At 43.0% G+C, this 13,239-nt stretch overlaps 1 protein-coding gene across 3 annotated transcripts in view; it reads right to left on the reverse strand.

The window, feature by feature from the left end:
• Nucleotides 1-13,239, reverse strand: part of LOC121581035 (arf-GAP with GTPase, ANK repeat and PH domain-containing protein 3) — a 234,059-nt gene that overhangs the window by 11,536 nt on the left and 209,284 nt on the right. For all 3 annotated transcript variants that reach the window (XM_041896363.2, XM_041896364.2, XM_041896362.2), the window contains exons 14-16: nt 10,479-10,633; nt 9,788-9,878; nt 9,386-9,608 (exon numbers count right to left, since the gene is read on the reverse strand). In XM_041896363.2, coding sequence (XP_041752297.1) covers nt 9,386-9,608; nt 9,788-9,878; nt 10,479-10,633 — 469 coding nt within the window. The remainder of the gene's footprint in view (nt 1-9,385; nt 9,609-9,787; nt 9,879-10,478; nt 10,634-13,239) is intronic.

The following is a 13,239-nucleotide window of genomic DNA, read 5'->3' on the forward strand; positions in this document are numbered from 1 at the left end:
TAATTTGTCTAAATTAATTACCCCACCTCCACCAGGGCTACTGGCAAGGCCAGCTATTCTAAAGCCTCTTTGGAGAGTTGCCAGTTGGCCGTTGGCGCTCCTCGCACCCCTAACCTGTGAGTATCCGGAAAGGCTCAGCACTCTGTGGTTTGGGGACTGGGACTGTTCTACAGGAGAGAGGCTATAGCTGGCTCATTATAGTTTGGATCCCTGAGCAGGATAAACTACAGCCTTTTCTGCCATCCACACTGGGGTCGTAATTCTAATAAAAACTGAGAATTAGGGATGAGAATGAGGGAAGAATATGAGGGATGAAAGTGGAGGGATGCTGTATCAATTCCATTCTCCCAGCAGTGTATCTGTCCGGGAAGGATGGAGTTAAAAAGAGGGTGCAGGTTTAGAGAGGTTAGTGGTGTGATTCATTTTTATTACTGCGCGGACCCTGCAGGCGGCATGCAGGAGCGGCAAATTATTTCTGAAACAAAGTGGAGGAGGAGGCGGGCTCCTTTACTCTCTCTCTCCTCTCCTCTGGTCATGAGAGCAGAGCTATTACCTGGCCGTGGCCGAGGGCACCGCGCGGCACAACAACCCACAGAGGGGTGACAGTGAGGCGGGAAGCACCGGTGAGGGATAGCCTTCCACATCCGTCTACGCTCCCGGACATCTTCCTTCCCCAAATGAGACACAGGGAGGAAGGAGAGGTTTGTGTGTGTGTGTTGTAGCCCCCCTCTTCCTTCCCCGTCAAAATAGTCAGTCGTGTTTTCCCTCACAAGAGTGTGTGTGTGTGGTGCTTTCTCTCATGAGTATGTGTGTGTGTGCGCACGTAATGTTTTCTCTCAGGAGTGTAAGTGTATAGTGTTTCCTCTCACGTGTGTGCCAGACAATTAGAGGTGGCGTGGAGAAAACGCCGATTGGCAGACACTAATTCAAGGAACAACTACCTTCCAATATTCTGACTGGAGAAAGATTGAATTTCTCTATGAGATTTATGGCCCAGGAGAAATGTATATCATCATGATCTATTGATGTATACACATGTCTTTTATGGCATACTAATATATAAATATTTTTTTATTCAGACTTCATTACATTATTGGGTGATACATTTAAAATTACCTCTGAAAGCTGTTGATGGCCCTTTAAAGATACAAACCACTACAAAATCCCACCACAACAGTAGCCTACATGATGAGTACTGATACTTTTAGATATCTACATAAATCTGACTACAAAGCAAATCTGTACATTCTTCTTTCACATATGAATTTCTAAAAAGCTAAACTAATCTTGTGGATGAACACCTTTTAAGTTAACATTTCAAAATGCGAGCCGGGCAGAACTAGTGTAGCAGGAGACATTCAATCAGATGTGAGGCTCATCTTCAGCTAGTTACTGAGTCGTTTAGATTAGGTGTCACTAATGTTTAGTAGGAGGTGGGGTGGGAATGCTACACCAGCTGCCTGGGTGCCATCACAAAGCTGCTCCATGTCACCACAGTGACACAATTAACATCATTAGAACACTTAAGTCCAGGGGAGCAGCTAGTGTGGAGACAATAGAGATCTTGATATTTAATCTTAATGTTTAATCTGTATGGATGAGACAACAAAGTAAGATATATATGGTTGGGATCAGAAGCGAGATAATATATTCTTTCACCTTTTTGTCTCCTAGATGTATACAATATATGCTTTGTGGTTATATAGAAGCAGGACCAAGATAATGGCATTCTCTTTCTTCATGAGATTTCTGATAAAAAATTATTCCTCTTTCGTCAAGCAAAATAGATATCCGGATTTCAATAATCATCGATCAATGATTACCTATGAGATAACAACAACAACTTATTTCCTCTGAAAATCAGCTATGATGATAATGAGATTATTATCGTTATTTGTTTGATGGACTAAACAAAGATGCAAGCGCTCAAACAGAATGTGATTTGATTTTCGTGACAATGAAAAACATTCCTACCCAGGGCGATATGGGAACAGTGACAGAGGTGAGACAGAGGAATCAGTATCAATAATCTTTCATCAAGTCCAGTTGTGGTGGAATACTGTAGCCCACAAACCATTCAATACGTAATCGTGGACCATCACTCAACTCAAAGCTGCCCAGAGTTGGGTAGAATGGATCGAAGGGGATAAGATATCTTTCTATGGACACAGAAAACACACACACACGCTACGAGTCTATATCACTGCTTGGTATGGCAACAGCCCCGCCCTCGATCACATGGCGCTACAGAGGGTGGTGCGGATAGCCCAGTACATCACTTGGGCCGAGCTCCCTGCCATCCAGGACCTCTATATAAGGGGATGTGAAAGGAAGGCCCGGAAAATCATTAAAGACTCCAACCACTCAAGCCATAGACTGTTCTCTCTGCTTCCGTACGGAAAGTGTTACCGGTGCATCAAGTCTGACACCAACAGGCTCCTGAACAGCTTCTGTCCCCAAGCCATAAGACTGGTAAATAGCTAACTAACGGGTTACATGGACTATCTGAGTTAACTCTTGTATTTAATTTTTTACTTTTGCACACAAACGTTTCAGGTAGCCTTCCACAAGCTTCCCACAATAAGTTGGGTGAATTTTGGCCCATTCCTCCTGACAGAGATGGTGTAACTGAGTCAGGTTTGTAGGCCTCCTTACTCGCACACGCTTTTTCAGTTCTGCCCACAAATGTTCTATAGGATTGAGGTCTGGGCTTTGTGATGGCCACTCCAATACCTTGACTTTGTTGTCCTTAAGCCATTTTGCCACAACTTTGGAAGTATGCTTGGGGTCATTGTCCATTTGGAAGACCCATTTGCGACCAAGCTTTAACTTCCTGACTGATGTCTTGAGATGTTGCTTCAATATATCCACATAATTTTCCTTCCTCATGATGCCATCTATTTTGTGAAGTGCACCAGTCCCTCCTGCAGCAAAGCACCCCCACAGCATGATGCTGCCACCGCCGTGCTTCACGGTTGGGATGGTGTTCTTCGGCTTGCAAGCTACCCACTTTTTCCTCCAAACATAACGATGGTCATTATGGCCAAACAGTTCTATTTTTGTTTCATCAGACCAGAGGACATTTCTCCAAAAAGTATGATCTTTGTCCCCATGTGCAGTTGCAAACCGTAGTCTGGCTTTTTTATGGCGGTTTTAGAGCAGTGGCTTCTTCCTTGCTGAGCGGCCTTTCAGGTTATGTCGATATAGAACTTGTTTTACTGTGGATATAGATACTTTTGTACCTGTTTCCTCCAGAATCTTCACAAGGTCCTTTGCTGTTGCTCTGGGATTGATTTGCACTTTTCGCACCAAAGTACGTTCATCTCTAGGAGACAGTACGCGTCTCCTTCCTGAGCGGTATGACGGCCACGTGGTCCCATGGTGTTTATACTTGCGTACTATTGTTTGTACAGATGAACGTGGTACCTTCAGGCGTTTGGAAATTGCTCCCAAGGATGAACCAGACTTGTGGAGGTCTACAATTTTATTTTCGGAGGTCTTGGCTGATTGAAGGTAGGTCTAGAAATACATCCACAGGTACACCTCCAATTGACTCAAATGATGTCAATTAGCCTATCAGAATCTTCTAAAGCCATGACATCATTTTCTGGAATTTTCCAAGCTGTTTAAAGGCACAGTCAACTTAGTGTATGTAAACTTCTGACCCACTGGAATTGGGATACAGTGAATTATAAGTGAAATAATCTGTCTGTAAACAATTGTTGGAAAAATTTATTCTGTCATGCACAAAGTAGATGTCCTAACCGACTTGCCAAAACTATAGTTTGTTAACAAGAAATGTGTGGAGTGGTTGAAAAACGAGTTTTAATGACTCCAACCTAAGTGTATGTAAACTTCTGACTTCAACTGTATCTACCTCTATCAGTATTCCTGCACATTGTAAATATGTTATTGGTACTAACCCTGTATATGGCTTACTTACTTCTCGTGTTCTTCTTATTTATATTTATTGTGTGTTTTTGTTCTAACTAATGTTATTTTTAGTACTACATTGATATTGATTACTGCACATTTACAAGTTAGTTTAGTTTTCTATAAATTAAAGTTTTACTGTCAAATGCACTAGTTCAGTGACATGCTTAACTTGCATGCTCTACCAAACAGTGCAGTAATCAATATCAAAATAGTATAACTAATAAAAAATTATAAAAAATTATAATATATATATTGTGTATATACACTACCGTTCAAAAGTTTGGGGTCACTTAGAAATGTCCTTGTTTTCGAAAGAAAAACCTTTTTTTTGTGTCACGCCCTGGCTCTGGGGACTATGTTATGTTGAGCCAGGGTATGTAAGTCTATGTTTGTATATCTATGTGGGCCTGAGTGACTCCCAATCAGAGGCAACGAGTGTCAGCTGGTTGTCTCTGATTGGGAGCCATATTTAACTATTGGTCTTTTCACTTTGTGTTGTGGTTTCTTGTTCCGTTAAGGTTTGTTCGTGTTGTAACCTTAGACGTCACGCATCGTTGGTTATTGTTTTGATCGTGTGATCAGTTAATAAATATATATTATGTTCACCTTCAACGCTGCGCATTGGTCCTCTCTCGTAGACGATCGTGACATTTTGTCTATTAAAATATCATCAAATTGATCAAAAATACATTGTAGACATTGCTAATGTTGTAAATGGCTATTGTAGCTAGAAACGGCTGATTTTTTATGGAATATCTACATAGGCGTACAGAGGCCCATTATCAGCAGCCATCAGTCCTGTGTTCCAATGGCACGTTGTGTTTGCTAATCCAAGTTTATCATTTTAAAAGGCTAATTGATCATTAGAAAACCCTTTTGCAATTATGTTAGCACAGCTGAAAACTGTTGTGCTGATTAAAGAAGCAATAAAACTGGCCTTCTTGAGACTAGTTGAGTATCTGGAGCATCAGCAATTGTAGGTTTGATTACAGGCTCAAAATGGCCAGAAACAAATAACTTTCTTCTGAAACTCGTCAGTCTATTCCTGTTCTGAGAAATGAAGGCTATTCCATGCGAGAAATTGCCAAGAAACTGAAGATCTCATACAACGCTGTGTACTACTACCTTCACAGAACAGCGCAAACTGGCTCTAACCAGAATAGAAAGAGGAGTGGGAGGCCCCGGTGCACAACTGAGCAAGAGGACAAATACATTAGAGTGTCTAGTTTGAGAAACAGGTGCCTCACAGGTCCTCAACTGGCAGCTTCATTAAATAGTACCTGCAAAACACCAGTCTCAACGTCAACAGTGAAGAGGCGACTCCGGGATGCTGACCTTCTAGGCAGAGTTGCAAAGAAAAAGCCATATCTCAGACTGGCCAATAAAAATAAAAGATTAAGATGGGCAGTCTGAGATATGGCTTTTTCTTTGCAACTCTGCCTAGAAGGTCAGCATCACGGAGTTGCCTCTTCACTGTTGACGTTGAGACTGGTGTTTTGCGGGTACTATTTAAGTACTATAAAATAGTAAAAATAAAGAAAAACCCTGGAATTAGTAGGTGTGTCCAAACTTTTGACTGGTACTGTATGTATGTATGTATGTGTATATATATATATATATATATATATATACAGTGGGGAAAAAAAGTATTTAGTCAGCCACCAATTGTGCAAGTTCTCCCACTTAAAAAGATGAGAGAGGCCTGTAATTTTCATCATAGGTACACGTCAACTATGACAGACAAATTGAGGAAAAAAATCCAGAAAATCACATTGTAGGATTTTTAATGAATTTATTTGCAAATTATGGTGGAAAATAAGTATTTGGTCACCTACAAACAAGCAAGATTTCTGGCTCTCACAGACCTGTAACTTCTTCTTTAAGAGGCTCCTCTGTCCTCCACTCGTTACCTGTATTAATGGCACCTGTTTGAACTTGTTATCAGTATAAAAGTCACCTGTCCACAACCTCAAACAGTCACACTCCAAACTCCACTATGGCCAAGACCAAAGAGCTGTCAAAGGACACCAGAAACAAAATTGTAGACCTGCACCAGGCTGGGAAGACTGAATCTGCAATAGGTAAGCAGCTTGGTTTGAAGAAATCAACAGTGGGAGCAATTATTAGGAAATGGAAGACATACAAGACCACTGATAATCTCCCTCGATCTGGGGCTCCACGCAAGATCTCACCCCGTGGGGTCAAAATGATCACAAGAACGGTGAGCAAAAATCCCAGAACCACACTGGGGGACCTAGTGAATGACCTGCAGAGAGCTGGGACCAAAGTAACAAAGCCTACCATCAGTAACACACTAAGCCGCCAGGGACTCAAATCCTGCAGTGTCAGACGTGTCCCCCTGCTTAAGCCAGTACATGTCCAGGCCCGTCTGAAGTTTGCTAGAGTGCATTTGGATGATCCAGAAGCGGATTGGGAGAATGTCATATGGTCAGATGAAACCAAAATAGAACTTTTTGGTAAAAACTCAACTCGTTGTGTTTGGAGGACAAAGAATGCTGAGTTGCATCCAAAGAACACCATACCTACTGTGAAGCATGGGGGTGGAAACATCATGCTTTGGGGCTGTTTTTCTGCAAAGGGACCAGGACGACTGATCCGTGTAAAGGAAAGAATGAATGGGGCCATGTATCATGAGATTTTGAGTGAAAACCTCCTTCCATCAGCAAGGGCATTGAAGATGAAACGTGGCTGGGTCTTTCAGCATGACAATGATCCCAAACACACCGCCCGGGCAACGAAGGAGTGGCTTCGTAAGAAGCATTTCAAGGTCCTGGAGTGGCCTAGCCAGTCTCCAGATCTCAACCCCATAGAAAATCTTTGGAGGGAGTTGAAAGTCTGTGTTGCCCAGCGACAGCCCCAAAACATCACTGCTTTAGAGGAGATCTGCATGGAGGAATGGGCCAAAATACCAGCAACAGTGTGTGAAAACCTTGTGAAGACTTACAGAAAACATTTGACCTGTGTCATTGCCAACAAAGGGTATATAACAAAGTATTGAGAAACTTTTGTTATTGACCAAATACTTATTTTCCACCATAATTTGCAAATAAATTCATTAAAAATCCTACATATACAGTGGGGAAAAAAAGTATTTAGTCAACCACCAATTGTGCAAGTTCTCCCACTTAAAAAGATGAGAGAGGCCTGTAATTTTCATCATAGGTACACGTCAATTATGACAGACAAAATGAGAAAAAGAATTCCAGAAAATCACATTGTAGGATTTTTAATGAATTTATTTGCAAATTATGGTGGAAAATAAGTATTTGGTCAATAACAAAAGTTTCTCAATACTTTGTTATATACCCTTTGTTGGCAACGACACAGGTCAAACGTTTTCTTTAAGTCTTCACAAGGTTTTCACACACTGTTGCTGGTATTTTGGCCCATTCCTCCATGCAGATCTCCTCTAGAGCAGTGATGTTGTGGGGCTGTCGCTGGGCAACACGGACTTTCAACTCCCTCCAAAGATTTTCTATGGGGTTGAGATCTGGAGACTGGCTAGGCCACTCCAGGACCTTGAAATGCTTCTTACGAAGCCACTCCTTCGTTGCCCGGGCGGTGTGTTTGGGATCATTGTCATGCTGAAAGACCTAGCCACGTTTCCTCTTCAATGCCCTTGCTGATGGAAGGAGGTTTTCACTAAAAATTTCACGATACATGGCCCCATTAATTCTTTCCTTTACACAGATCAGTCGTCCTGGTCCCTTTGCATAAAAACAGCCCCAAAGCATGATGTTTCCACCCCCATGCTTCACAGTAGGTATGGTGTTCTTTGAATGCAACTCAGCATTCTTTGTCCTCCAAACACGACGAGTTTACTTTTTACCAAAAAGTTATATTTTGGTTTCATCTGACCATATGACATTCTCCCAATCCTCTTCTGGATCATCCAAATGCACTCTAGCAAGCTTTAGACGGGCCTGGACATGTACTGGCTTAAGCAGGGGAACACGTCTTGCACTGCAGGATTTGAGTCCCTGGCGGCGCAGTGTGTTACTGATGGTAGGCTTTGTTACTTTGGTCCCAGCTCTCTGCAGGTCATTCACTAGGTCCCCCCGTGTGGTTCTGGGATTTTTGCTCACCGTTCTTGTGATCATTTTGACCCCACGGGGTGAGATCTTGCGTGGAGCCCCAGATCGAGGGAGATTATCAGTGGTCTTGTATGTCTTCCATTTCCTAATAATTGCTCCCACTGTTGATTTCTTCAAACCAAGCTGCTTACCTATTGCAGATTCAGTCTTCCCAGCCTGGTGCAGGTCTACAATTTTGTTTATGGTGTCCTTTGACAGGTCTTTGGTCTTGGCCATAGTGGAGTTTGGAGTGTGACTGTTTGAGGTTGTGGACAGGTGTCTTTTATACTGATAACAAGTTCAAACAGGTGCCATTAATACAGGTAACGAGTGGAGGACAGATGAGCCTCTAAAAGAAGAAGTTACAGGTCTGTGAGAGCCAGAAATCTTGCTTGTTTGTAGGTGACCAAATACTTATTTTCCACCATAATTTGCAAATAAATTCATTTAAAAATCCTACAATGGAATTTTCTGGAATTTTTTTTCTCAATTTGTCTGTCATAGTTGACGTGTACCTATGATGAAAATGACAGGCCTCTCTCATCTTTTTAAGTGGGAGAACTTGCACAATTGGTGGCTGACTAAATACTTTTTTTCCCCACTGTGTATATATATATATATATATATATATATATATATAAAATAAAGAAAACACAATAAATAAGATAGGAAGCTATATAGGTGGTCAGTACCAATACCAAATGTACAATGTGCAGGGATACAATACAACTCTACTGACATTTACAATACAACTATATTGACTTTCAGTCTATCTATCCACACTTGTCCTACTGATAAATGTTCATTTCAAATGACTATACAATCTCAGTACAAACATTTTTAACAATGAGACCAGCAAATAAAAAACCAAGCCGTTTATCACTTAAGTAGTATATCTTTACATATTCTTTTAATTTAGGTTACCAACAGTACATACACTACAGACCTGTCTTCTACAGTGGGACAGAGAGAGTAATAGGGGGCCTCTGTGTGATAGATATATGACAGGGCTCTTCTGGGGCCAGGGGCCTGGCCCCTGGGGTGGGCTCAAACACCATAATGGGCTCCTTAATTACCTGCTCATCCACACACAGGGTCATTAGTCAGAGACTTGCGCTGGGCCTCAACTGTCACCCAGAGACAAACAACCCTCACTGGGGAGAGAGAAGAGGGGACCAGACCTGGGTGCCCCAGCAGAGAGGAGAAGGAGGGGTGGGAACCAGGGTCTGCTCTAGGGGAGACCAGCTCAATATGTGGGGATTTCCAACCAGTTTGTTTCAAAATCCCTCCAACAGAGCTGGCAAATGGCATATGGCAAACAAACACACACTAACAGAGAAATGTGGGGTACTGACCTGGTGCTGTCAGCGCCCACCTTGGTGTACCCCTCCAGGGCCCCCTCCCAGACACTGTTGGCCATAGCGTTGCCTATAGCCATCATCACCATGCTGAGCCCCACGGGCCAGTCATCCAGGTCCAGGGAGCGGACCCTTGACAGGTGGGTCCCCAGATTCCTGTGGATCCCTGAACACTCGATACAGATCAGAGCCCCCAGGTTAAGACTGGCCCAGTCCGGGTCTGGGAGAGAAGGAGGAGGACGAGAGGAACGAAATGAGCCCTATGTTAGTTACTAATATGCAAGGGTGATATCTGGGCCATAGCATTCTGAAGACATCATGTTATATACAATACCTGGCACGTAAGGTATTAGGAATCATTGACATATAGCTCTGATGTTGAGAAAGTACTGTACTCACTGGCTGCATCACAGTCCACACAGATGCTGTTCCCTCTCACGTTCCTTATGGACTGAATGGACGCTGCATCACTTTGGCTGCCTAACCGGGACTTTGGGGGAGAAGAGAGAAGTTATAAACAGGTAAGCAAGAGGGACTCTGTGTGTGAGGCATCATGACTTTGCAGTGAGATAATAGAATAAACAGAATTTCAGCTGGTTACACATCACGAAACAGAAGGGGAGAGGGGAGGGAGGACTGGAGGCTTTGAAGTTCGGGTGATCATTGAGAGAGAAAGAGGGTAAGAGAGGGGGCGAGAGGGGGAGAGAGAGAAGAGAGAGTGGGTATTATATGAAATTGAGTCGGTTTTGCTTTGCATCTCCTCCCCTGTGTTCTGACACAGGCCGTGTTCCCATCTCTGATGTCTGTCAGCTCTAATAAGAGCTCCCTCACGCTGCACTGCACCTGTCTGACACAAAGCCCAACACATGGCAGCTCAGAGAAAGGAAGGATGGGGAGGGGGGGAGAGAGAGAGAGGGGAGGGAGGGCAAGAGAGAGGGGTGTGGGGAGAGAGAGGGGGGAGAGAGAGAATTTTGCATTCACACATCCTGATTAGCAACCAGAGATTTTCCTAGCCAAGTCACGTGGTCAGGAAAAATTCCTGGCACTAAACTAATCATGACTCGACAGACGCACTGTCTCTCATGCCCACCTTGTTCTTCATGCTCTCACAGGACTGCAGGCTGGCAAAGATCTGGCTCTCGATGGCTGTGACCCACAGCTCCCTCTCCTCAAACGTAGATGCCTCGAAATGCCACATCTGGCCCGTCAGAGACACGATGATGAACTCAAACGACTCCTCCGACTCTGTAAAATATAAAGCCACATGTACAGCGCATTCGGAAAGTATTCAGACCCCTTCACTTTTTCAACATTTTGTTACGTTACAGCCTTATTCTAAAATGGATTACATAAAAAATGTCCTCATCAATCTACACACAATACCATATATTGACAAAAAATATACAATAAATAAATACCTTATTTACATAAGTATTCATACCATTTGCTATGAGACTTGAAATTTAGCTCAGGTGCACCCTGTTTCCATTGATCATCCTTGAGATGTTTCTACAATTTGATTGGAGTCCACCTGTGGTAAATTCGATTGAATGGACATGATTTGGAAAGGCACACACCTGTCTATATAAGGTCCCACAGTTGACAGTGCATGTCAGAGCAAAAACCAAGCCATGAGTTCGAAGGATTTGTCCATAGAGCTCCAAGACAGGATTGTGTCGAGGCAAAGATCTGGGGAAGGGTACCAAAACATTTCTGCAGCATTGAAGGTCCCCAAGAACACAGTGGCCTCAATCATTCTTAAATGGAGGAAGTTTGGAACCACCAACACTCTTCATAGAGCTGGCCGCCCGGCCAAACTGAGCAATCGGGGAGGGCCTTCGTTAGGGAGGTGACCAAGAACCCAATGGTCACTCTGACAGAGCTACAGCGTTCCTCTGTGGAGATGGGAGAACCTTCCAGAAGAACAACCATCTCTGCAGCACTCCACCAAATCAGGCCTTTATGGTAGAGTGGCCAGACGGCAGCCACTCCTCAGCAAAAGGCACATGACAGCCTACTTGGAGTTTGCCAAAAGGCGCCTAAAGGACTCTCAGACCATGAGAAACAAGATTGAACTCTTTGGCCTGAATGCCAAGCGTCACGTCTGGAAGAAACGAGGCACCGCTCATCACCTAGCCAATACCATCCCTACGGTGAAGCATGGTGGTGGCAGCGTCATGCTGTTGGGATGTTTTTCAACAGCAGGGACTGGGAGACTAGTCAGGATCGAGGGAAAGATGAACGGAGCAAAGTACAGAGAGATACTTGATGAAAACCTGCTCCAGAGCACTCAGGACCTCAGACTGGGGTGAAGGTTCACCTTCCAACAGGACAACGACCCTAAGCACACAGCCAAGACAACGCAGGAGTGGCTTCTGGACAAGTCTTTGAATGTCATTGAGTGGCCCAGCCAGAGCCCGGAATTGAACCCGATCTAACATCTTTGGATAGACCTGAAAATAGCTGTGCAGCGACGCTCCCCATTCAACCTGACAGAGCTTGAGAGGATCTGCAGAGAAGAATGGGAGAAACTCCACAAATACAGGTGTGCTAAGCTTGTAGCGTCATACCCAAGAAGACTCGAGGCTGTAATCGCTGCCAAAGGTGCTTCAACAAAGTACTGAGTAAAGGGTCTGAATCCTTATGTAAATGTGATATTTCAGTTGTTTTTTTTATATAGACATTTGCATTGTGTGTAGATTGATGAGGGGAAAAAACTATGTAATCCATTTTAGAATAAGGCTGTAATGTAACAAAATGTGGAAAAAGTGAAGGGGTCTGAATACTTTCTGAATGCACTGATGAGTAAATATTGTAAAATAAGTCCAAATGAAATCAATTAAGAAACGAAATTCAAATGAGACAAAAGTACTGGGTTTAATTTACGAAACGGATTGGGCATTTTTGGACAAAGCTAAAATACTGTAAATGACAATTTTCCTACATTTCTTCTGTAATTGATTGTTTGCCATCGATAATAATAGCCTAGTAATAAATAATAATTGTCATGTAGCAAAAACCTTTATCTAAAGTGACTTACAGCAGCGATACCCAATGAAACCAGTATCACGGTACCTTTAAATACTCAACACTGATTGTGTACTCTTGAAAATAATGGCAATCACTATAAATTCAAAACAGATTTCAACACAGTCTACTCAAAATAGGTCTGTGTATTTATTCTCCTGTCCTCTTTCTATCCCCTCTTTCCCTCCATTTATACAGAATTTTTTTTGTCCTTCAGAATGAGAAACCTTTTGGTTTACACTGATTGGATCCATATACAGTAGGTCTAGACAACATATGCTGAAATAACGTATGCTATAACACGTCATAATGCCTTCCCCGTTTACATGTAATTCATTAACACAATGATAATACAATAGAAAATGACTGATGTAAATCTTCTAGTCCTCTGCACATGCTTTATCTCATAGCCAAACGATTTGTAATTACCTAATTATGGCTATGCAAATATACGCGGGCTAATTTGCATAAAGCATGTTTCCCTGCCTCCAGCAGGAGACTGGGGAGGAGGGTATAGTCAAGGGGGGAATGGGCTCCTCCAACACATCTCCCATCAGCCCTCTCTTTGCACACCCAGATTGTATGTACTAAACAGAGGCAACCCAGGAGTTCACAGTCTAGTATAAAAGGGTCAGAATTCCAAGCCCTGGTAAAATCAGTGTGTATGTAAAACAGGCTTGTGTGTGCTAGAGTTGAGAGGGGGTCAATACTGAGCTATTATCTGTAGACACTGGACATTTGGAGGTTGGCGGCATGGACTCGCTAGTCTATCGTCATACACATTTTAGAAAGAAGATGTGGTATGTTACCCTTTCAAACAGCCC

The sequence above is a fragment of the Coregonus clupeaformis genome, chromosome 14 (genome assembly GCF_020615455.1).
Source record: "Coregonus clupeaformis isolate EN_2021a chromosome 14, ASM2061545v1, whole genome shotgun sequence".
In the NCBI taxonomy this organism is placed as follows: Eukaryota; Metazoa; Chordata; class Actinopteri; order Salmoniformes; family Salmonidae; genus Coregonus; species Coregonus clupeaformis.